The 25,474-nt window shown below is 45.3% G+C and overlaps 1 protein-coding gene and 1 non-coding gene across 2 annotated transcripts; both read right to left on the bottom strand.

Annotated features, from left to right (window-relative positions):
- Positions 1-333: 333 nt before the first annotated feature.
- On the bottom strand, positions 334-23,628 carry Cs (citrate synthase). Its single transcript, XM_052753646.1, has 11 exons — positions 23,409-23,628; positions 10,465-10,512; positions 9,545-9,652; positions 8,795-8,860; positions 7,314-7,445; positions 6,981-7,169; positions 4,595-4,794; positions 3,755-3,884; positions 3,534-3,635; positions 2,916-3,125; positions 334-1,872 (listed from the first exon to the last, which is right to left on the bottom strand). The coding sequence occupies exons 1-11, from the start codon at positions 23,448-23,450 to the stop codon at positions 1,702-1,704; spliced, it is 1,398 nt and encodes a 465-aa protein (XP_052609606.1). The 5' UTR covers positions 23,451-23,628; the 3' UTR covers positions 334-1,701.
- Positions 11,129-11,245, bottom strand: LOC128120140 (U8 small nucleolar RNA). Its single transcript, XR_008221785.1, has one exon. It is a non-coding gene; the product is annotated as a U8 small nucleolar RNA (small nucleolar RNA).
- Positions 23,629-25,474: the final 1,846 nt, after the last annotated feature.

The following is a 25,474-nucleotide window of genomic DNA, read 5'->3' as shown; positions in this document are numbered from 1 at the left end:
CCCTCTAGGGCCTAGGTTTGGATCTAGCAGTCCTCCTCCATCTGTCCTTGGTACGGTTCTTGTTCCTTTCACCCAGTGGGCTAGACCAGCTCCTGGATTAGTCAGGCAAGTACTCGTGAGGTCTCTGTCAGAGTCTTTCCAAATCAGGAGGGATGGGGGTTAAAGGTAGAGGACTTCCTAACCTCTTTGGAAATCAGCCTTCCCCCTCAATGTCTAACTCCTGAAGTAAAAGGAATACACAGAATCACTGACCACCTACTAGTTTGGACCTTCCTAACCACATCCCTCACCTCATAATGATTCTTTCAGGCCTTATGCAATAGCAAGCTCAAGCATTGTTAATAAAAACATTTATTATTTTTCATTTTATACAGAACAACCTGAAGTCTGCATCATGACTTAACAGTTACCCAGGGGTTTACAGTGTGTCCATCTCAGCAGTGTGGTGCTGGGGTTTGGGTTCCACACAAACACAGGCAGGAGTTTTGGGGTAAGGAGGGGGCACAACAGGAGTGTATCTCAACCCTTTCTCAAAGAAAAGGCAGTAGAGCATTCTGAGTCACTGAAAATCTGTGCAAATTGGGGCTGCTAAAATAAACACCATACTGTGAGCTCTTAAGGAAAGAGCAAGAGAAAGACATCGATAAATAAAAGGACATGTCCTTGGCGCAGGGGATGAGAAGAAGGCTCACTGTTTTGAATTCCCTCAGACCTAGTCCAACTGATATTCAAAGGGAACTATATTCAATTGCAAGTCATTTTTCTGTTCAAAAAGAAAGCTAGAACCTCTGGGACCAGACCATGAAGGGGCTGGTCATTCCTGAGCCCTTGTTCTGTGTGCCAGAGCATATTAACAGGAAAAAACAAGGTTAAAAGAGAGTGGCTTATGTTCCATGGAAGTAAAAGGCCTAGTTCACATTAAGTACTGATAAAGCCAAATGACTGGGAAGACCACAGATCAAGACCTGCTAACAGGACCCTAGCAGAGGCTAGGACAGGGAGACCCAGAGCATCCTCAGCTGAGGCACAGCAGGTGTAGGAAGCCTGGAAGGAAACAGAACACTCCCAGACTTTAATGTTAATGGTATAATTTAAAAAGAGAAATAGAATCAAATGCTGGGTACCAGTAACAATAAATACCATGCCGTTTATGGTCACCCGACCATAGCATAAAAGTTGCCAAAGTTTCCCGCTAACCAGTAGATCTTGCTGCTAGGAGGCTGCTTGCATACACAGGAAAAGGCCCAAGGATCGGACACAGCTGATAATCCCACATGATTCCTATGGTAACAAAAGGATCCTGGCCCTGGCCTCAGTGGTTTAGAGGGCTGGTGGAGTAGAAGCAAAAGCTTCACAGGGTGACTGCAGCTTTTCTGTAACCTGCTTTGACCTAAAGAGGAGGAGCCAGACTCTCACTCCAGAGATGGTGGGTAGCCAGATCTAACCCTGACCTCATGCATTAGTCCTGGTCATCCTACAGTTGGTGGACAACTCCTACCAGGTAGGGAAGTGAGCTGGGGAGGGAAGAAGGGGTCGCTTTTCATCTTTTAACTCTTAATTTATATTTTAACTTCAAATGTATTTTCAGTGCCTCAGATACAGTTTAATCTTAAGTCTTAAAGGCCCCTGAAACAAAACAAAATTATACTTTATTTGTAAGCTTCCTCATTTTCTCATAGTCATTTTCCCCAACCTCCCATTCTACCCTGACTTGGAGTCCACAAACTTCATCAGGCCATCCGTGCTCATGGACTTGGGCCTTTCTAGAGGTAAGCCTAGGGCTCTGCTCCAGATGAGTTGTGCCAGCACACCCAGTGCCCTCGACACGCCAAACAGGACTGTGTAGTAGTTCATCTCCGTCATGCCATAGTACTGTTAAGGTAGAAGAGAAGAAAAGGCTTTGTTAAAAGCCAGAGACGGTGGCATACACAAGTCCATGGCAACAAGGACCTTAGAGACTTCATTTCCCCCCTTTATCCAGTCTTGGTCCACTCAGCCTTAGACAGAAGGAACATTAGGAGAAGTACAGCAACTGTAATCCGTCCCTGCCGTGAGCAACTATATCAAAGGCTCTGTGAGGGAGGCCGTAGAAGACTCCTTACTCTAGCAGAGCTGGTGTTGCAGACCTGAAAGTCTATCTACTTAAGAGGCTGAGGCAAGAGATCAAAAGCTTAAGGTCAGAGGCCAAGAACAGCTTGGTTTGTAGACGGTTTGCCTTTCAAGACTGAGGATCTGAGTTCAGATTCCCAGCATGCACATGTAAGTCGGGGTGTAGCGGCCTGTGCCTGAAATCCTGGAAGCAGGAGGACCCTTGAGCTTGTTACTGATGAGTGGAAATCAATGAACTCCAGGTTCAGTAAGAGACCCTGTCTCCAAAAGTAAGATAGAAAGCAGACACCTGATATCACCTCTGGCACCCACAGATGTCAGCACACACACACACACACACACACACACACACACACACACACACACACGCACACAGACACACACGCACACACACACTCACAGACACACACAGATACACACAGACACACGCGCACACACACAGACACACATGCACACACAGACACACAGATACACAGACAGACACAGACAGACACACACACACAGACACACACACACACACACACACATTTACCACCAATTAACTAGAAAAAGTGCCAGGCCTGGTGGTGCATATATATCTTCATTCAAAGAACTTGGGAGGCAGAGGCAGCGGATCTGAGTTCAAGGTCAAGCTGATCTACATGGAGTTCCAAGCCACTCAAGACTACTGAGTAAGACCTCTCAATAAAAGGCCACGCATGAGGCTTTGGGTTCCACGCCCTTGTTCTGGTTAGGGGAGATTTTGTGCACAGCAAAGAACAAAACAGCAGTGCAAGCGAGCGGGAAGTATGAGAGAAAGGACTCACCTGGAGCAGCACCCCACTATGAGCATCCACGTTGGGCCAAGGGTTCTTGGCCTTCCCCTGCTCTAAGAGGATATTGGGCACAATCTTGTAGAGCTGAGCAACCAGCTTAAACATGGGGTCATTAGGCAGATGTTTCAGAGCAAACTCTCTCTGACAGGAATATCGGGGGTCAGTCTTCCTTAGTACTGCATGACCATATCCTGGGACAACCTGTAAAGGGTGGAAAAAATTACAGAATTGGCATATTCAGGTAGAACTTTTCCTCTTCACCCTCAGGGTAATTTGGTCCTGGTGGCTCAAATTCAGCCTGGGTAATTCAGTGAAACCCTGTCTCAAAAAAAAAAAAAAAAAAAAGCAAGGGCTGGGGACACAGTTCAGTTCAGTGGCAGAGCACCCGGCTAGCCAGAAGATGCTGGGTTCAAGCCCAAGCATCACACATAAAAAAAAAAATTAAATCCACAAGGGAAACAATAGAAAAGGCAGGTTTCTGACTAATTAATGCAGGGACAGCTTTTATTCTTTTATTTTATTTTTTCCCTTGAGACAAGGTCTCGATGGCCTGGAATTTTCTTTCAAGTTGCAGTGTCTGGGTCTCAGTCTCTTTTCCTGATTGCTTACCCGTCCTGAATTGAGTGTATTCCAGATGTAGTCTCGTAACTTCTCGTCTGACACATCTTTGCCAACTTCCTTCTGTAACTGTGTTAGCCAGACGAGCACTTCCTGTATGTCAGGGTTCGGGTGGGGAAGAAGAATGTCAATGTACATGCCAAGGAAAGAATGTCAAGATAAGGGGCAGAGCATGTGGGTAAAAACACAGAACAGGGAAAGCCTAGTCTTACCTGATTTGCTAGTCCATGTAGAGGCCCTGCCAGCCCATTCATGGCTGCTGCAAAGGATAGGTAAGGGTCTGAAAGGGCACTGCCCACCAGGTGGCTTGTGTGGGCACTTACATTACCACCCTCATGGTCACTGTGGGGATAGAAGGCAGAGTCGGAGAAAGAAAAGGCTGGTTGTGAAGCACAGACCCTGCTTTTCTTCTGTCACATCTTGGCCTCATGGGCTCCCAACACCCTGGAGCCTGCCAGCTGGCACCTACTCCCTCTCTCCATGCCCACTATTCACCCTACACTTCCACTGTTAGGATCAAAGACGGAGCTCAAAGCACGCATTAGGCAAATACTCTTCCTGGGCTACATATTCTCAGCTACCTCCCCCCAACTGAATAATGACAACCAGAAGAGGGAGCTCCTGGAAAGCTGATGGACTGCCTCATGTGAGCAGCTTATCTTTTTCCCAATCACAAGCAACGTCCCTAAGCCTTTCAGCTTTTCTTCCTTATTTCTTGCCTAGTTTCAATCCCTACAAGGTGTTTCTACCCCTTTGCTACAGACCATCTGTTCCAGATAATAACATTAAGGAGCATTTTAATGTACCCCTACCCCCCATTGCTGGGCATGGTGGCACACGCCCTTAATCCTGGCACTTGGGAGACAGGCAGGAGGATCTTTCTGAGTTTGAGGCCAGCCTGATCTACATAGTGAGTTCAAGGACATCCAGGGCTATGTAGAAAGATCCTGTCTCAAACAAACAAAAAACCCAAAACCTAAAAACCAAACCAAAACAAAGAGTTTCCCATCAATCCAGGCACTTGAGGGGTATAATTACTAAATCTAGCTCACCTGTGGATGGTGAGGTACAAACGCATAAGCTCAGTGAACTGTGCATCAGTATAGCCTAACATGTTGGTGAAATTGTGGGACCAGTCCAGCTTAGAATCAATGGCCCCAATGCTGCTGCCTTCCCGGTAAAGATTCCGGTAGATCTTTGCTGCAACACAAGGTAGCTTCGCAATCAGGTCCATACAGTCTTCATAAATCAACTGAAGAAAAGATGGAGGAAAAAAAAAAGGAATTACCTGCAAAGCATTATTAGGCTGCAATACTGTTTGTGTGTCTGGGTTGATAGCTGTATGCTGGGTAGTTATAAAGTCTATTAAGGAATAGAATAACAATAACCATATACTGAGTAGACTACTACAACCCAGGTTTCTAATACTGTTTTCTTCCTCCTGAACATATAACAACCACCTCAGAGATAAGGAACTGAGGTTCCTAGGACTCAGTTAAGTGTGGTGGTATTGTGTTCCCCAAAATATTGTGCACCCTAATAAACTTATCTGGGGTCAGAGACAGAACAGCCACTAGATACAAAGGCTAGAAAATGGTGGCACTCACACCTTTAATCCTAGCATTACAGAGGCAGAAATCCGTCTGGATCTCTGTGAGTTCAAGGCCACACTGGAAACGGCCAGGCATGGTGACACATGCCTTTCATCTCAGAAAGTGAGCCTTTAATCCCAGGGAGTGGTGGTAGAAAGCAGAAAGGTATATAAGGCGTGAGGACCAGAAACTAGAAGCATTTGGCTGGTTAAGCTTTCAAGCTTTGGAGCGGCAGTTCAGCTGAGACCCATTCGGATATGAGGACTCAGAGGCTTCCAGTCTGAGGAAACAGGATCAGCTGAGGAAGTGGCGAGAACTTTTAAGATTCCTGCTACAGCTAAAGATTAAAGTAAAATCTGAACGCTGATGTGCTGCGTTGTGATGTTCTCAGGAAACTGTAAATTTACACCAAATTAATGTGCTAAGATATCATCTTTACATCTTTAATTTTTAAGTTTTATTTATTATTATTGTACGTGTGTAACATGCATGTAAGGGGACAGGGGTTCCACATGCCACAGCACACAGTGAGATAGAGGACGGCCCTGTGAAGCCCCTTCTTCCCTACCACCTTATGTGGGTTCTGGGGACGGAAGAGATTCTGGGATTGTGCAAGTGCCTTTACCTGCTGAACCATCTCACTGGCCCATTTTCTAAAATTAATTCTTTATTTCTGTATTCTAATGTTTAATTTAATTCTATACTTTATCTTCCAATGAAAATTTATTATCTATGTTAAGAGCCAAACAGTACTGACCAATTATAGCAAAAGCTTCAAGGTTTAGGTATGTATTTTGCGAGATATATTATGCAAGGATTTGATACATGTATACTCTGACAGAAAACTTGTGCAGCACGTAGGAGGCCTGAGTTTGATACCTGGCATTTGCCTAAAACTTTATCCAAAACATGGGGCTGGGGAGATGGTTCTGTAGCCAAGAGCACTTGTTCTTGCAGAGACTCAGGCTCAGTTCCCAGCACCCAACATGGTAGCTAATGATGATCTATAACTCCAGTTTCAGAGGATCGAATGCCCTCTTCTGGCCTCCACATACACTACATGCGTGTGGTGCATAGACACACTTGCAGACAAAACACCCATATTACGTAAAAAATAAATCTTGAAAAAGATACCCCAAGAAGAGTACACTAACTGGTTATTGAAAACACAAGTAACATCACACAGACTGAGCAGGTTATATTTACCTATTTAGGAACACACACACCACACGCAAATGGGATCCTCTTAAACCTAGCTACATAATTTGTACTTTGAGGTGTGTGTGGGACTGGAAAAGGATGGTATAGTGTGTGCTGTGTACGGTGCTGCGCACTGGACAACACCCCAACAACAGGATTTAAACTAGTGAGGTCACTTCTCATTTTCAGAAAACAGAATCTGTTTCAGGGTCTCACACGCAGGCTGCCAGCCACCTTTGCTCTCCCAGCAGCATCTCGGGTGGTCTCACCCAGAGTGTGACTGGCCTCAGTCCTCCTGGACTACTGTGATTAGCTATCGTTCACCCAAATTCTAAGGGGTCATGGAAAGGCTCCTTGTTTGGGGCTGGGAGGCGGCTCGGTGGACACACTGAGTCTGACGCCTGGCACCCTATGACACACTGTGTGAGGAGAAGTCGGGTTCCTGTAAGCTGTCTTCTGACCGTCACACGCTGTGTGAGTGCACAAACCACACAGAAACAAGATGGGAGGAAAAACACACAGGAAAAGAAACAAGTTACCATCTTACAGTGAATTTTTGCTTTAGTGTTGGGGACTAACTCGGGGTCACAGTTTGTGAAGTGGGTTCCTGGAGTAACTCAGAAGTCACCCCACTTAGCTTTCCTACCTCCCAGTACTTGGTCCGGTTGATCCCCTCTGCATATGCCCGGGCAAAGTTACTCTCACTGTTGAGGGCTGTGATGGCTGCACTGAGCTGAGACATGGGGTGCAGATTAGTCGGAAAGTTGTCCAGCATGGTGACCACATGAGAAGGCAGAGCGGCCCTCTTTGCCCATTCTTGTGAGAGCCAAGACACCTGTGAAAAAGGAGATCCACTCAGACCCCGCTGATTCCTTCTCAAAGCAAGCCATAAACTCTAGCTACGGGGAGATGAGGAGTCAATGTTGAAGACTAGAGAAAGGCAAGGACAGGGAATGGGAAGGGCCAGTGTTGACCATACCTGTCCCTCTGTTGGCATCTTTCCAGTGACCAGCAGCCAAAATAAGCCCTCAGGTAGGGGTTCTTCCCCACCCTTAGCCTTAGGCAGCAGTTTCTGGCATTCAGGGATACTATAGCCTCGGAAACGGATGCCCTTGAGAAAGAAGAGTGAGAATTACAACCAAATTATTAATCTGTCCTCCATCATAAAACAGACTGGTCCTAATCATGTCAGACACTCAGTGGGTAAACACACTTGACACTCAGCCTGATGGCCTGAGTTTGATCCTGGGACTCACACAGTGACGCAAGAGAAATGACTCCCACAAGTTGTCCTCTGACCTCCACACTTACAATGTGGCACTTGTACCTGGGCACACACGTGAACATGCACACACAAAGTAGAAGTATTTATTAAAAAATATTATATATATATATATATATATATATATACACACACACACACACACACACACACACACTAAACCAAAACAAAACAAAAAAAGCCAGGCATGGTGGTGCACACCTTTAATCCCAGCACTCTGGAGGCAGAGGCAGGTGGATCTCTGAGTTCGAGGCCAGCTTGGTCTACAGAGTGAGTTCCAGGACAGCCAGGGCTACACAGAGAAACCCTGTCTCACAAAAAACAAAACGTACAGAGAAACCCTGTCTTGAACCCCCTCCCCAAAAAACCCACAACAAAATAACCCAAAAACAAACACAAAAAAGAAAAAAAAATATCTTATATATATTCACTTACTTAAAAAAAAAAATCTATTTAGCCGGGCGGTGGTGGCGCACGCCTTTAATCCCAGCACTCGGGAGGCAGAGGCAGGCGGATCTCTGAGAGTTCAAGGCCAGGCTGGGCTACCAAGTGAGTTCCAGGAGAGGCGCAAAGCTACACAGAGAAACCCTGTCTCAAAAAAACCAAAAAAAAAAAAAAAAAATCTATTTATTTTTTTGAGATAGAGTATGTCTATGTAGTCCTGTCATTCACTATGAAGACCAGGGTGGCCTTGAACTCATAGAGATCAACCAGCCTCTGCCTCCCCAGCGTTAGGATTAAAGATGCGGGCCCCCATATCTGGATATTTTTCTTACTTTTAATTGTGTGTGCACATGAGTGTGTGGGTGTAGTATGTCTTAACTGCTAAGCCACCTCTCTAGCCCCATATATGTGTCTTTTTTTTTTTAATTAAAAAAGGGGGAGGGGGCACATGCCATGAGTTCAAGGCCAATGTGGTGTATACCGTAAGTTCCAGGCCAGCCAAGGGTAAGACTTACTTAAAAAAAAACAAACAAAAACCAAGAACCAAAACAAAACAAAACCCTAGTACTTTCAAATATTAATTCTTCAAATATCTACTTCTGCCTTTGTTCCCTTACTCTATACTCAGATGTTCTGAGGAGAAAAGTGTTCTTCTCTGCACTGTGCGTTAGTTTCCAAACTGGTTTGTATGGTCAGAACCCACTGGCAATCACTGACGGATGATGGTGTCTTACCTCATCAGGATCAAGAACTGATGTTTCATACACAAGTCCTTTCATGCCTCTCATGCCACCATACATCTAAAGGAAAGAGGTTGTGACCAATCAGAGTGGCTCAGACCATGGAGCTCAGAGAAGACATTTACTTTCTTACTTGCAAGATACACTCAGGAGGCAGCTTCTGGGGGTTGATTTCTAGAACTAAACCAGCGTGTTATCAAGGTCTGCTGGTGCAGGGAATGGACGCTTGCCCCACGTCACTACTGTTTCTTTAGTGTTCCAGCCTTGGCTGCCTTTTCTTAACTGCATTGTATTTCTTCTCCTGACCGTTCTTAACCCCCTCCACATTCCCTATGCTGAGTTAAACGGAATTAGATCTATTATGGGCAAAGGAAGGTGGCAATGACTAAAAATTGTTAGCTGAGTTGCTCAAACTCCTATGGCTGAGGAAGTTATCCTAAGGCTGTACAGAGGATTTACTGGGACTATAGTTTAACTGGATGGCTGCCACAACAATCAAAAGACAGTCCAGCCCTAACTAAAGAGCTGGGAACAGAACCAGAAACTACATGTATCTTTGTCATAGGTGAATAAGGTTAGGCTTAATTATTAAATTTGCAGAAAAGAACTATTCTCTAATGAATACCATAAATCCCAACATTTCATTGTACTGAATAGAATACTTCTGAACCACCAGTAAAGAAAATGGTAACTGTGTGGCATACATTCCTGGGCTACTGTTCCCATCTAAGACACAGGCCTTACCATGTCCACAGTGATTTGGCCCACCACTGTCTTCCCATGTTGCTGTCTGAAGGCTTTAATTCTGGCCTGCTCCTTAGGTATCAGATTGCTCAGTACATCTTTCAAATTCTAGAAAGAGAAAATAGAAGGGTTAAGTGATAGGAAAACATACAGGGCTTCCTACTGTAAAGAAGGTATGTGAAGACTGCCTGTTATCATTTCTCTGTCTGCCAGGAATGGGGAGGAGGGAATGCAGAGCTTCATTTTGCAGAGATGAAAATGTCCTGGATATGGACAGTGATGTTCACTTAATTAATGATAAAAAAGTCAAGAATGGTGGGTGCATGCCTATAATCCTAGTACTCAAGAGGCCACCCTGTCTCAGGAATTTAATAAAAGAGCTATATAAGACCCTGCATTAGGAATTAAAAAACAAACAAACAAACTTTAGCAGTAACTTTTATTTCATCTAGGGGTTATGTGTATGGTCTGGTGGCAAAGAACTTGCCTAGTATGTGTGAAGCCCTGGGTTTAATGCTCAGCATTACAAAAAATAAAGAGGGGAGGGAACACTTGCTATTTCCACATTACTATTCCACTCGATAAATTATTTCTTAAGGGGCTGAAGAGATGGCTCAGTGGTTAAGAGCACTGGCTGCTCTTCCAGGACCAGGGTTCAATTCCCAGCACCCACATGGTAGCTCACACCAGTCTGTAACTCCATTTCCAGGGGATCCAACACCTTCACACAGACATACATGCAGGCAAAACACCAATGCACATAAAATTAAAAAAATATTTCTGAAAACAGTAGTAATAATAATCGTAACAATAACAATTACTGGCTAATTCCAACAGACTTAAGATAGCAAGGCAAGTAGTTGCCGAACACTCTACCCTGAGTCAGACTGCTGGATTCTGTACTCCTTGCCAGATCTTACCGTGGAAGAACTGGCATGACGGACAGCAAAAACAAGGCAGGATGAATTCTGCAAAGAGATGAAGACAAAATCCTTATCAACACCCTTCCCTCCTTTGCATCAAGAAGTTGCAGTGACTTGACTGCCTCTCCATTTTCACCTTTTAGGACTTCTGGCATCAAGTTTTACCAGGCCATAAATAGCCTGGCAGAAACCTGCTGCTCATACCCACACTATCACTAGTATTCCTTTAAGAGTTTCTCTCGCTAGGCGGCGGCGGCGCACGCCTTTAATCCCAGCACTCGGGAGGCAGAGCCAGGCGGATCTCTGTGAGTTCGAGGCCAGCCTGGTCTACAGAGTGAGTTCCAGGACAGGCGCAAAGCTACACAGAGAAACCCTGTCTCGTGAAACCAAAAACCAAACCAAAACAAAACAGTTTCTTTCATACACCTGGGTTCCTGGACAACATAGTTGTTATATACAGCATTTAGTCCATCCAGATTTAATTGTCAATATTTGTGAGTGGCTGCCCAGAAAACTGGCCGATTACTACTGCTGCTAAGGTATCTCCATCACCTAGTCTTCTAGCATCACTCAACCTGTCCAATCTAGGACAGCCTGGAGGCAGGGGCAGCCTTTCACAATAGGATTTCTAACCCTTCTGGCTTATTTTATTTTCCAGAGAATCAGAAAGGAGCAAGCAGATGGGATTACAAAGATGCTAATCTCAACTGATGCAAACTTCAAGCATGTTGTCTTGCCCCTGGAAAGAGGAATAGGTAAGGATTATCTAACCTGATCATCCCTTCTGGTTTTTTTTTTTTTTTTTTTTTTTTTTGGTTTTTCGAGACAGGGTTTCTCTGTGTAGCTTTGCGCCTTTCCTGGAACTCGCTTTGGAGACCAGGCTGGCCTCGAACTCACAGAGATCCGCCTGGCTCTGCCTCCCGAGTGCTGGGATTAAAGGCGTGCGCCACCACCGCCCGGCCCCTTCTGGTTTTAAAAGCACATAGAATATCTACAAAGAAGCAACTAACCAACAACTACTTAAGACCAGGAGTGGAAGAAGAGCTAGAGGGATAGCACCCAAGCGGCAGCTCACAACCACCCCATAACTCCAGTTCTGGGGAATCCAGCCCACTTCTAGCCCCCGAAGGTTCCAGGCATGCAAGTGATGCTTGGGCACACATGCAAACAAAATACCCATACATATAAAATTAAAAATTACAAGAAAAAGGAAAGTCAAAGAAATAGAGGATTTAAAGGCAGTAAGTCACCCTGGACACTATGTGTGACATCTGTTTTAGGTGTCCGCTTGAGAATATTAAAAAATACCCAGAGTAAAGGTGTTTCCAGAAGTAATCTCTTCTGAATGTGAGTATGAGTGGACTAAGTGGAAAGACACACCCCTGCATATGAACCTCATCAGCAGGGGCCTCTGAGCAAAACCAGAAAAGGTAAATCAGTCTCCTGTCACTCCCAGCTAGGAAATACTTTTCTCCAAACACAGACACCAGACCTCTTCCTTTGAACACCATAACTGACAGACACTAGCAGTTCTTCTGCCTTTGAACACCAAGACTGACAGACACTTCCTCTGCCTTTGAACACCACGACTGACAAGATACTGGCATTTCTCAGGTACTCAGGCTTATGGACTTGAACTGAAACATACTGCCACTCTTCCAGGTATCCTACTTGCTTCTATAACTGTTAGCATGCACACATATACAGATACACAAACAAATTTTTATTTTTTCCTTTTTGGACAAGGTATCTTCATGTAGCTCTGGCTGGCCTTGAACTCAGAGATTAGCTTGTCTTTGCCTCCCAAGTTCTGGGTTATAAAGGCTTGTGCCACCACACTCCTGGCATTTTCTTTTCTTTTCTTTTCTTTTCTTTTTTTTTCCAAGACAGGGTTTCCCTGTGTAGCTTTGGTACCTGTCCTGGATCTTGCTCCATAGACCAGGCTGGCCTCGAACTCAAGAGATCCTCCTGGCTCTGCCTCCTGAGTGCTGGGATTAAAAGCATGCACCACTGCAGCCACCCAGCTCACTCCTGGCATCTTTATATATTATCTATGTACACTGTACACAGTAATCTTACTGACTCTCTAAACCTTGACTAACAAACTATTCAAAATGATAAAGGAAAAATTCAAGTTAGAACCATTTTAATCACAAAGAACACAGAATAAATACTTGATGTGGTGGTACTTACCTGTAATCCAGCACTTGGGACACAGAGGCAGTAGGATCACAGCTTCTAGGCTAGCCTAAGTCTACAGAGTGAGACATGCCTAAAAAACAACAAAGCAGCGGCGGAGGCCAGAGGGATGGCTCAGCAAGCCAGAGGGAGCACTGGCTGCTCTCCTGGAGGACCTGAGTTCCCAGCACTGCAGCTCACAACTGTCTGTAACTCTAGTTCTAGGAGATCTAATGCCCTCTTCTGGCTTCCACAGGCATCAGGTACAGATGGTACACAGTCATACATGCAGGCAAAATACTCACACACAAAAAAATAATTTTAAAAAATCAAAAAGTAAAATAAGGAGTATGGGGATGTAACGCAAGCACTTGTCTAACATGCACGAGGCCTTGGGCGCCCCCCACACCACTCCATACACTTTACACAGTGATGCAGCCTATGACCCCAGCACCCAGAAGGCAGAGGCTTGAGAATCAGAGTAAGATCACCCTCAGCTGCATGAGCCCAGTTTTCAGCACAAAGAGACTACGTCCCAAAATTAAATAAATAAACACATTAATGGAAATTCAGACTTGGATCTCAGACCTAATTTCAATCTAGTTTACATCAAACAAACAAACACAAACCCCTCAGAAGTCCTAACTACAGGTCTGCCATTTTCATCCTGTTACTTGGCTATGACACCCAACACAACAGTCTCACTTCAAATCTCTAAAATGGTAACAAAAGGCCAATTTTAGGTTGTGGGAGACGGCTCAGTGGGCAAGAGTGCTTACTCTGCAAGCATAAAGACCAAGCCCAAGTCTCCAGCACCCTCATAAAAGCCAGGTATCAATACTAAATTGTATTTTGTTAAGTCACTAGGCATTTTGTTATCAAATAAATGTAACCTGTAAGTTCTTTTCAGAATGTTTTAACATACGTATGTTAAATGCATTTCTAGTCCATACCTAGTATCTTGTAAAAATATAGGCTGCTATAAAAAAAAGAAAAAGAAAAACAGTGACAATAAAACAGGCATGGCGGCTGTACCTGTAGCTCAGAAATCACTCATTTACATAAATTTAAAGCATGTAGGACACTGACTTGTGCATAGGTAATAAATTTAATACTTGTTTCTTAAAAATGCACTGGTCTTGTATGGCATGGTGGTGACATGCTTGTAATCCCAGCACTATAAAGGCTGAAGCAGGAAGATTCAAGTTCCAGGCTAGCCTGGACTACAGAGTGAAACTATGTTTTTGAAAAAAGGAAAGAGTCAGGCATCATGGACACAGGCCTAGGAATTCAAAATCAGTCTCAGCTACATACCATATCCAGTCTGAGGCTACCTGAGCTATGTGAGACCCTATGTCAAAAGAAGGGGGAAAAAGAAAGGAAGAAAAACAGAGAAATGTGTTGGCTATAACATACCACCAAGTGTCAAAACTCTTGCATCACAAGAAGAATCAGTCAGACCCTAGGAAAGGGTGAATGGCTAATTTCCTTTAGCAAGAAAACAGGAAATAAAACCTTCAACTTCCTATTTTTGGGGAGGGATATCATTTTTACCTTTTTTGAGACAGGATCACCTATGGTACAGATTGTTCCTGAACTCACTATGTAGCCAAGGCTGGCCTCAAACTCCTGATCTTTCTGCTTTCTACCAGGGTGCTGGGATCACAGGTTTTTTTGAGACACTACAATCAAGGGTATTCTGGAACTCTGTATACAATCACGCTAACCTGGAACTCGTGTCCAATACTCCTGCCTAAACCCCTAAAATCTCCACCAGCAGCTCTAAATAGGAGGTGTTTGAGAACAGTGACATCCAAGCCACAAATGCCTCCACTCAGCTACCCAGTGAATTCCACAGCAAGCTGCAGAATGGCCTTCGGCATTATGCTCAGACTGTACTCACTGACCACTTTGGACTGTCTACCTCCCAGCTCCTCCCCACCCCTGGAGCTGTGGCAGCAGCGACTCTGGCTTCTGGTTGCTTGCCACAATAGTCACCTCATTGACCAGCAGCTGTCAGGTGAGCCAGGCAGCTGCTTCACTCAATAGGTCAGTTCCTTCATGGGGAGAGCCAGAGAGCCTCTAAAGCTTGGTGAATAATGGCTGACAGCCAGGATTCCCTACAGGGGAAAGTGGAAGTACCATAATCATTGACAGGCTTTTCCAAACCTCACAGGCTGCTGCCTTGTACTTGCTCATTCTATTTATTTATTGCGGGTTTTTTTTTTCCCTCTTTTTTGAGACAGGGTTTCTCTGTGTAACAGCTCTGGCTGTCCTGGAACTCACTTTGTAGACCAGGCTGGCTTTGAACTCACAGAGCTCTGCATTTTATTTATTTTTTGAGACAAGATCTCATGTAGCACAGGCTGGCTTTGAATCAATGCTCCCCATGTTGACTCCTGAGAGCTGGGATTACAGATGTGCTTGTTTTACACCTGAATAACTACATCTGGCTTGTTTAATTTCTGAGACAAGGTCCCACTATATAGCCCAAGCTGGCCTGGGTCCTCCTGTCTTGGTCCCACGACAGCTGGGACTGCAGGTACAAGGTACCTTGCCCAGTGAGTTTGCTATTATTGATGGAAGTACATTATGATTCTCAAAGGTGCAGACACCAAAAAAATATAAAACCGCTTCTACCTTACAGGACTATAAGAGAAAAAGACCAATGAGTTCTATGCAGGTAATGCTTCAAAAACCTTTTCTATAGTACTTAAGAATATTCTGCTAATAAATCAGGACAGTGGGCAAATTGTCAGTATCAGTGAACTACTTCAGGAATATCTGGATAACCACTGAACACGGCTGTTACACTCTTACCCTTCTCATCTTACTAATTTCTATGAAGGGTTCTCTTTTACAGGGGAGAAGACAATTTTTCTTTGCTATCCATCCTAGGCCCATCATCCTACATTCCCAGGAATTCCAACATTAAAAACTTGAGAGAGAGGCCAGACATAATGTCAAAAGCCTTTAATTCCAGCACTCGTAAGAGGCAGGCATAGCTCTGTGAGTTTGAGACCAGTCTGGTCTATACAGAGTTCCAAGGCAGTCAGGGATACACAGACCCTGTCTTAAAAAACAAACAAACAAACAAATAAACAAACAGAAAGCTAGGTAGTGGTGGTGATGGAAAGATGGTTCAGTGGTTAAGAGGGCCTGGGTTCAATTCCCAGCACCCACATGGTGGCTCCCAACTGTCAGTAACTCCAGTTCCAGGGTATCCACTGCCACCTTTTAGCCTCTTCAGACACCAGGCATGTTCACAGCGCACAGATAAAACACCTACACACAGAAAACAAAACAAAGAGCCTTGGGAGAAATCACCCTGATCTTAACAAGACACTGTCGTCAGCAGCAGATGACAGAGCGAGACAGATGCAAACACAACACCAGCAGATTCGCCCATAGCCAGCAGGAGAAATCCTGAGCTACAGAGGCTTTGGATGCAGAAAGAACTACTTGTATTAAGAAAAAAAAAACTTGGGCTGGGCGCTGGTGGCGCACGCCTTTAATCCCAGCACTCAGGAGGCAGAGGCAGGCGGATCTCTGTGAGTTCAGGGCCAGCCTGTTCTACAAAAGAAAGTTCCAGGGTAGCTAGGGCTGTTACATAGAGAAACCCCATCTCAAAAAAAAAAAAAAAAAAAAAAAAAAAACCTAAATAAAGCCAGGAGTGGAGGCGCATGTCTTTAACTCGCAGGCAGGTCTGAGGATTCGAGGCCAGCTTGATCTATACAGTGAGTTCCAGATCAGCCAGGCATACCGAGTGAGAGCTTACCTAAAAAAAAACGATGGAGCAGGAGAGATGGCAGAGTGATTAAGAGTGTCTTACCAGAGAGTTCCATTCCTAACACCAGTGCTGGACAGCTCACAATCCCTGCAGCTCTAGCTCTCTGGGGAGGTGAGGCCACTGCTCTCACAAACATACTTGAAGTGAAATAAACCAGGCAGAAAGCAGTGGGGCTCACCTTTAACTCTAGCACTGGAGACAGAGGCAGATGGATCTCTGTGAGTTTGAGGATAGGCTGGTCCACACATCAAATTCTAGAACAGCCAGGGCTACATCGTGAAACTGTCTCAAAAATAAATAAAGACACTTGTCTCCTTAGCATTTCAATCTCAAAAATAATTAAGGAATGAAGGCCTGTCATGGTGGTGCACATTTATAATCTTAGGCCCTAGGAGGCAGAAGGAGCCTGCCTCCTTCAGTAATTTAAAGCCTGCCTTCAGTTACATGGGACCCTGTTTCAGAGGAACTCAAAAGGAAATAAAAGAAAAATCAAAAAAACTTCACAACAACAACAACAAAAAAATTGGTCTAGGACAAAGAATCCTCTCTTTCCAGAACCAGGTCAGAGAACCAAAGCCATTAAAAGCCTGTGTTCCACAATGGTCATGCTGGAAGTCAGCCTGCGGTGTTCGGTCAGGCCACTTACAGCCCAGCACAGTAGTCCAGAGCTCATACTCTGACCCCCTTATACCAACAGGAATTCTCTTAATAATTCTACCTGTCATTTTCCTTTAAATTTTTTTTGTTTGTTTTTGTTTTTGTTTTGTTTTTTGAGGCAGGGTTTCCCTGTGTAGTTTTGGTGCCTGTCCTGGATCTCACTCTGTAGACCAGGCTGGCCTCAAACTCACAGAGATCTGCCTGGCTCTGCCTCCCGAGTGCTGGGATTAAAGGCATACACCACCATCACCCAGCCTTAAAATTTTTTTCAATTACAGTATTATTATTTAAGTGCTTGAGTGACACAGACAGAAACACACACACACACACACACACACACACACACACACACACCATGGCTTTGGTGTGGAGGACAGAGAACAAATTACAGAACTGGTTCTCTTTCCAACATGTGGGACTGGAGTGATTATAAGGCTTGGTGGCCAACTGCCTTTGCCTGCTGAGCTATCTTGCTGGCTCCTGCTTGTTGCTTTCTAACTGGTCCTGTTGCCTACCGTTCCACTCATTATTCAGACAGGAAGACCATAAAAGATACAATTCAAACCTCAGAAAAGGACTTTTTGTTTCAGTAGACGCCCATACTGTTTTTTATAAGTTTGCTTATCTTATTAAGTATTTTTAAAATTGTGTGTGTGCAACAGGGTGTCACTATATAGCTTTGGCTGGCCTCAAACTCACAGAGATCCATGTGCCTCTGCCTCCAGAATGATGCAGTTAAGGAAATGGCCAACATGCGTAGCTATAAAATTTATTTTTAAAGATTCCTTTTATGTGTCTGAGTATGCCATGTGTGTGCAGGTGCCCAAAAAGGCCAGAGAGGGCATAGGATCCCCTGGAGCTGGAGGTAAAGGCAATTGTAAAGCCACCCAATGTGGGTGCTGGGAACCAAACTCAGGTCTTCTACAATAGTTCATGCTCTTAACTGATTCCACATCTTTCCAGATTCAATTTATTATTATTATTATTTTTTTTTTTTTTTGGTTTTTCGAGACAGGGTTTCTCTGTGTAGCTTTGCGCCTTTCCTGGAACTCACTTGGTAGTCCAGGCTGGCCTCGAACTCACAGAGATCCGCCTGGCTCTGCCTCCCGAGTGCTGGGTTTAAAGGCGTGCGCCACCACCGCCCAGCCAATTTATTATTTTTTAATGTATTAACTTTTATTAATTTTAATTTAGAAATTTATGCCTGGGCTGGTGAGAAGGTCCAGCAGGTAAAAGCACTTGCTGCCAAGCCTGATGATCTGAATTTGTGGAAGGAGAAAAAAGATCAACTCACACCAACTTTCCTGACATCCCAGACACAAATTATCACATATACAGTCCATGCAATGGCTTGTCACCTCAACACTCTCTTGGAAATACTAAATGATTTCCTCACTTCTGCTAGATTTTTTTTTTTTTTTAACAAGCTTTAGCTCCTAACACTCTGCTCTAGGTTTTACAAGAATCCTTCTCTAAATCATAAGAAAAAAATAAAGCTGGGTGTGGCGGGTCACGCCTATAATCCCAGCATCACACATCATCAGTCCAAAAACTATAAACTGTCAGATTCCATCCCACTGCTTCAGATCACAATCTGATCAAGCACCCAGGTTACAACGCCCAGGAAACTGGGCAGCTGAGAAGAATAGGCAGGTGCTAAGAACACACCGCAGAGCCACCTCACCGCTTCAAAACTCACACCCTATTCTTTTTTTTTCTTTCCCCAAAAGCACTGACATAAGGCACAAGAACTCACTGTGTGGCGTTAGCTGAGATCCAAGTCTGCTCAGATTCTAAAAACCAGAATGCCATCGATCCTTCTCAATGTCACTGACCACACTTCTGTCCTGACTACCTGTCTATGCCTATGACTTCACACTCACCTGCTCCCAATTTAAAGCCCAGTAGGAACAGACAGACTTAGCCCACAAGGTAAAGCTCCATTTGATCAAGGAAGGTAACCACAGAGATCAGAGCCTTGCCTTCAAAAGTGTTGGGTGTTAAGCCTATTTCACAGGAGAAAAATTATTGTTTTGTTGAGATTAATTTCTGATTGCCGGGCGGTGGTGGTGCACGCCTTTAATCCCAGCACTCGGGAGGCAGAGCCAGGTGGATCTCTGTGAGTTCGAGGCCAGCCTGGGCTACCAACTGAGTTCCAGGAAAGGCACAAAGCTACACAGAGAAACCATGTCTCGAAAAACCAAAAAAAAAAAAAATTAATTTCTGACTAGGGCTTATAGAGAATGGGTAGTGAAGGCATTCTGTAAGTCACTGTTAATGTAAAACTGCACTGATCTTTTCAAAGTTCTAACATTCTAACCTAGAGAAGTAATTCTCACTGATACAAAATTCCCTTCAGGATGGATGAGATGGTGCAAGCCTGCAACTCCAGCACCTGGGACAGACACAATGGGGATCAAGAAAGAGGTCTTGCCAGGCGGTGGTGGAGCACGCCTTAATCCCAAGCATTCAGGAGACAGAGGCAGGCGGATCTCTTTGCCAGGCGGTGGTGGAGCACGCCTTAATCCCAAACATTCAGGAGACAGAGGCAGGCGGATCTCTTTGCCAGGCGGTGGTGGAGCACGCCTTAATCCCAAGCATTCAGGAGACAGAGGCAGGAGGATCTCTTTGAATTCAAGGCCAGTCTGGAACTATAGCATGAGTTCCAGAACAGCTAGGGATACAGAGAAACCCTGTCTCAAAAAGCTAAACTAAACAAAACAAAAAACCAGAGAGACAGAGAGAGAGACAGAAAAAGTTCTTGGTCAGACTGGGCTACATGACGAGATTGTCTTAAAAGAAAACAATATTCCTTGTAGATAGGGCTGATTAAGCACGTTGACTTCAAAAGCCTAAAGGTGACCCAATGGTCCTATTCCAATTCCTAGCCTAACTACAAACCCGACCACCTGTGAAACACCAGGACCAAACCAGCTCAAGTATGGATAGGCATAAACTACAACCTCCTGGCCAAGATCTACTTATCTATAGGTCTTGATAGAATTTTTTTTGGGAGGGGGGTAAAAAATGAATTTTTCTTTCTTTTTCTTTTTTTAAAATAAATCCTGGCATGATCAGACACGGGATGGCCTGGGAATTGAACCCTGGTCCTCTGGAACATTAGTCAGTGCTCTTAACTGCTGAGCCATCTCTCTCCTCTCAATTTTTTCTAATTGGTTTTTCTTTTCTTTTTTTCTTTTACCAGTCTCATTATGTAGTTCCTGACTGACCTGAAACTTTGGGAATACGAGAGCTTCCTACCTTCCCACCTCAGCTTCTTTAGCTGCATTAGTGAGGTAATTCCAGAACACACATACTCTCTCTGGAGGTTTATAAACCTTGGGTCTTGCACATTCAAGGCAATCATTCTATCACTGAGGTATTATCTCCTTATTTTTACTTTTTATTTTTTTGTTTTTCGAGACAGGGTTTCTCTGGGTAGGTCCTGGAACTTGCTCTGTAGACCAGCCTGGCCTCAAACTCATAGACCTGCCTGTCTCCACCTCCCAAGTGCTGGGACTAAAGGCACTCGCCACCAATGCCCCACTTACTTTCTTAATAAAGCCTCTTTTAATATTAAGAAGTAAAGATTTATTACCAATGACTAATCAAACTGGAGGCTAATTCAGAGAGCTCAGGCAGGTAAGAACTGTGCTGATAATAATGAAAGGACCCTCAGAACTGCAGTGGCACTACAGACTCTCAAAACTCCACTCCTGAATTGTGTCAGGCTTTGAGTTTTTTCTGTTCGTGTTTTTGTTTCAATGTGGTTGTTCTCTCTCCATGTGTGTCAAAGAGTGACTTTAGGTGTCTTCCTCTACTGGCCTTCACCTTATTAATATTTTTAATAGTCTCTCATTCAAACCCACTTCTGCTAGATTGACTGGCAATCTAGACCCGGAGTTCCCATCTGTCTCCAAGCTCCCGCACACCCAGCATTGAGGGTTATAGGCACATGTACCCAAACATGGGTTTTAGGTGGAGGTAATATTCTTTTACACTGTGATACTGTGATTGATTTAATAAAAAGCTAAACAGCCAATAGCTAGGTAGGAGGTATAGCAGGGACTTCTGGACAGAGAGTTCTGGGAAGAAGAAGGAGGAAGCAAGATGGGCAGTACAGAGTAAAGGTAACTGAGCCACATAAAAGAATGCAGATTAGAAGATATGGCTTAATTTAAGCTATAAGAGCTAGTGGGACAAGCCTAAGCTATAGGCCAAACTTTTATAATTAATAATAAGCCTGTGTCCTTTTTTTGTGAGCTGGCAGCCCACAAGAAGTCTGTCTACGAGGTAGGGATAGGAACTCAGGTCCTTATGCTTGCACAGCAAAGCACTTACCCTTGGAGTTCAAGCTTAATGAACTTCTTCTGTGTGCAGCCCAGGTTGACCTTGAATTTGTAATGATCCTCCTGCCGAAGCTCCCAGTGTTTGTTTTACAGTTGAGAGCCACCAAGCTCTGCTTCTGGGCTTTGCTGTTTATTTATTTATTTATTTTTTATTTTTTGAGACAGGGTTTCTCTGTGAAACAGTCCTGGCTGTCCTGGAATTCACTCTGTAGACCAGGCTGAACTCCAACTCACACAGATTCACCTGCCTCTGCCTCCCAAGTGCTGGGATTAAAGGCATGTGCCACCACCAGCCAGCTCGAGCTTTGCTGATTTTAAGAGTAAACTTTACCCCTTTTCTGAATGGAGGCAGGGTATCATGTAGTTCAGGATGGCTTCAAACTCACTATGCAGCTCCTGTCTCCACTTCCCAAGTGCTGGGATGACAGGTATTACCATCACACTCAATGCAAGGCAAACTGAAATTCATGCATGCTAGGCAAATACTTGACCAAAAGATTTCTAAGGTTTCCAGGATCCGACAGCAGTCATCCCCAAAACATTCTGAGATTTCCTAGGACCTTAACTGGCAAGATAAACTCAAGGTAAATCTAAAGGCTTTTTCAAGTTCAGTTGTGTTAAGACTATCTGGTCTGGGTTAGCAGCTCTGAAATGATCTAATTATAGGTCCACTATTCTGCCAAAACACTGTCTAGAACTTGCTTCATTTCCCAAGAGGATTCCTTACCCAGTTCCCTGGCAGCCGGAGTAGCAACAGCCAAGACAGACAAGTATCTACCAAATAAGCAGTCTCTACCTTGTTTCTGGGTGCTCAGAAGTACCCCAAGATAAATCCTACAGGTTTTGTGGTACCTGACAACTATGAATTACACACAGCGAGTCAAAACCATTCCAAGTCTTTTCTTTCCTCCAGGCACACTCAGCTTCAAGCTGTCCACTGAAGAGAAAAAAAACTAAGTTCTTTACAGAAGCCAAGGTCATTTTGTGGGGCTGTCCCCACTTGGATTAGAGGGCTGAGATTCCCTCAGCACAGCTGGGTCTGTTTAAAGGGCCGAGTTATGCAGAGTCCAAAGTAGATCACCTGAAATTAGAGTTATCATTACTTGGACTTGAATTTCTGGATTTGAAAGGCAAAAAAAATGTCCAACTTAAAGGGCCCCAGGGAATTAAGAGGAAGTACTTCTGGTGAGAGGAGACTTAAGATGAACAGCAAAACCCGCACAACTTAGTAGTAGAATTGGTCATGTGACCTTGGTTGGTGCTACTCCTCTTGCCCGTCTTCATTTATTGGCCTGCAGCTTGGTGGCACAACCTTTCTGGTTCTTGCTGGAGTCCTATGCGATACTCTATCAGCAGGTTTAACAGAAATGCCACACCCTACCCAAGCTCCTCCTATATACAGTAAGTGCAAGAGTCCCAAGGACAAAGGGGAGCTGGGGGCTCTACTCCTCTAGCAAAACTGACCCGGCCGGGTCACTTCAAGGCTGCAATTACAATGAGGAAAAAAAAAAAAAAAACCAAACAGGTCCTGACAGGACTCACTCCACAAAGCAGAGCCCCAAATTAGCCCCGGCTGCAGCTCTGGCCCGGTAACAAGAGTGAGCACCTTGGCTCACCCCCGCCCCCCCACCCCCGCTGCCCCTGCAAACAATTCTTCCCCTAACTCCCGCGGCACGCCACACCTCTTCTCCCCGGCCCTTCTGCCGGGACCACGCATCCCTCCTCCCTCCCTCCCTCCCGCCTAGGATCTGACAGTCAGGCCGGGCCCCGGCCGCCGAGGGCTGCAGGCCGGCGCCGGGAGGAAGGGCAGCGCCGCACATGGCCTAGGAGCTCCGGGGAGGGCTGGCGGGCGGCCAAGCGCCGGGCCCCTTTAAGGCGCGGAGGGCGCCCGGGTGCCGGAGGGCCTGCGGCCGCCTCGGCCCCACCCCGCGACGACGCGCTTGCTTCCCTCCCTTCTCGCCGCTCACCTTGGCTCCCAGGAGCCGGGCTGCCGCCGTGAGTAGAGCCATGGCTGGGCCAACTCCGGGACCTGGTGGGACGGGGACGGAGGGAGAGGGCCGCAGCTAACCACAGCAGCGGCCGCCGCTCTAACGGAGACCGCGCCAACCGGCGGACAAGGTTGAAAGGAGGCGGCCGCGGGGAAGGGTAGACGAACCGGCAGAGGCGCCCAGCCCAGGGTCCTCGCCGAGGCCCCGCCCACCGGCCGAAACCCGATCCCGCCCCTCTCGGGGGAGTCGCCTCGGGCTCGGCCATTGGCCCGAGACGGAGGAGGGGCGGGACTTGAGCCGCTGACAGCTGTTACGGCGGGGAGGATTGGGCCGTGCGGATTAGGCTAATTAAGAGTGGGCGGAGAGGGGGCTGTAGGTGTCTTAGGATGTGCCTGAGAACTCAGTTAACTTCCTTCTTTGGCTTTTCCCGTTGCCCTTAACACATTTCGGATTCTCCGGAGAATGCGAAAGATAAAGCTCCAGCCCGCGACTTTTGAAGGTCACAGCACACAGCAATTCATCATTGCATTCCCCCACCCGCTTGGCATGCTCCCTTAGAGAATGTCTTTGGTTAATGACTTCAATGGCCATGGAGGTGACATCATGTGGAAAGCAGGCTATGATGCCAAAGTTAGCTGCTTGATGGAGACCATTTGAGAACAGCAGAAATCCTGGCATTGTAGATACCGACACCCCCCCCCCCCACCCAGGTGGAGAAGAGCAAAAACAGGAGCCTGAATATTTAGTGCTGTTTGTGAACTGTGCAGAATCTAAGTCTTACAAAGGCCCTCTTAATATGAAGGCGCCTGCATCTTCCAGTCTTTGGATCCTGGGCACTGTTACTTTTGTCATTCTTCATACAACCCCTCAGAGCCAGTCCACCTCACATTTAGCCACAGGCTGCAGATCTGCCGTCCATCCAAGATCAGGCACTAGACACTCCCTGTTTTTGTCACATCATTCACAGTATTTCCAAAGGGCTCTAGGACACTTCTCCTACTTGGCGCTCTCTCTCTCTTAATCCTCTGCTCCTCCAGAAACCATTGCACTAAATGACACAAGAATTTAAAATGATCTTACACATCGCTCTTCAATCCCCTGGGTAGAACACCTCAGAACTTCAGTACTTCCCTAATCCTATCGTAATTGGCCTAAGGGTGGAGAGAAACTGACCCAATGATTAGGGCACCTTATCTATAAATCCCGAGCCCTAAGTGAACCATCCAAGCCTTTCATCTTCCCACACAGCAGTAACAAAGTGCAGAGGTCTCAGAATGCATGTAAGCCAATAGTCCTTGTTTATGGAGGATGTAGTTTTGTGACTTAGACTTGGAAAAAGAGAAAGAAAACCCTCATATCCCCAAGTTCTCTCATAGGCAGATTGAGACCTGCCCAGCAGTATTCTTCTGACTTGGAAATCAGAAGATTTCCTAGGAGAAAATCTGATCTAGAGAAACCACACCCCTGGAGAAGCAATGACCCCAGCTACCTCCCTAAAAACTTCAAAGCTTCAGTGATCAATATTTGCTCCCAATTTAGCATCTCACATAGGGTTTCCTCATAACCCCAGAATAGTCTGACCTGGCTCATTCCCCCTAGTTAATTATCCACAGAGACTAGCTAGCAGATCAGAGGGCTGAACTCCAGTGCCCGAAGAAAAAGAGGCTGTCCCCATCAGGTGAGGCTACCAACGGGACAATTATTGGGTGACCATAATGGTAACTGGAGTTTTAATAACTGCAGAGAATGTGGGGATAGTGCCATTTTAATTCCCTTGGTGTAGGGTCCTGGATTTTTTTAAAAAAAGATTTATTTATTATGTATACAGAAGAGGGTGCCATCTCATTACAGATGGTTGTGAGCCACCATGTGGGTGCTGGGAATTGAACTCAGGACCTCTGGAAGAACAGTCGGTGCTCTTAACCTCTGAGCCATCTCTCCAGCCCGGGTCCTGGATTTTAACATCAAGATTTATTTATTTGAAGTTGTCCGATCCTGACATTCATTGTTATAACATAAATGTGAAAGTCCAAAGCTGAAAGGGG

This window comes from Peromyscus californicus, unplaced genomic scaffold (genome assembly GCF_007827085.1).
Source record: "Peromyscus californicus insignis strain IS unplaced genomic scaffold, ASM782708v3 Scaffold_24__1_contigs__length_46423439, whole genome shotgun sequence".
Taxonomy (NCBI): Eukaryota; Metazoa; Chordata; class Mammalia; order Rodentia; family Cricetidae; genus Peromyscus; species Peromyscus californicus.
Note: the sequence above shows the minus strand (reverse complement) of the source record. Positions and strands in the feature narration are given on the sequence as shown.

Coding starts and splice junctions, on each gene's coding strand:
- Cs (XM_052753646.1), bottom strand. CDS start 23,450: ATGGCTCTACTCACGGCGGCAGCCCGGCTCCTGGGAGCCAAG. Junction 7,446..8,794: donor CAGTTCTTGATCCTGATGAG/GTAAGACACCAT, acceptor TTCTTTCTCAAG/GGCATCCGTTTCCGAGGCTA. Junction 3,636..3,754: donor TACATGGACTAGCAAATCAG/GTAAGACTAGGC, acceptor CCTGACATACAG/GAAGTGCTCGTCTGGCTAAC.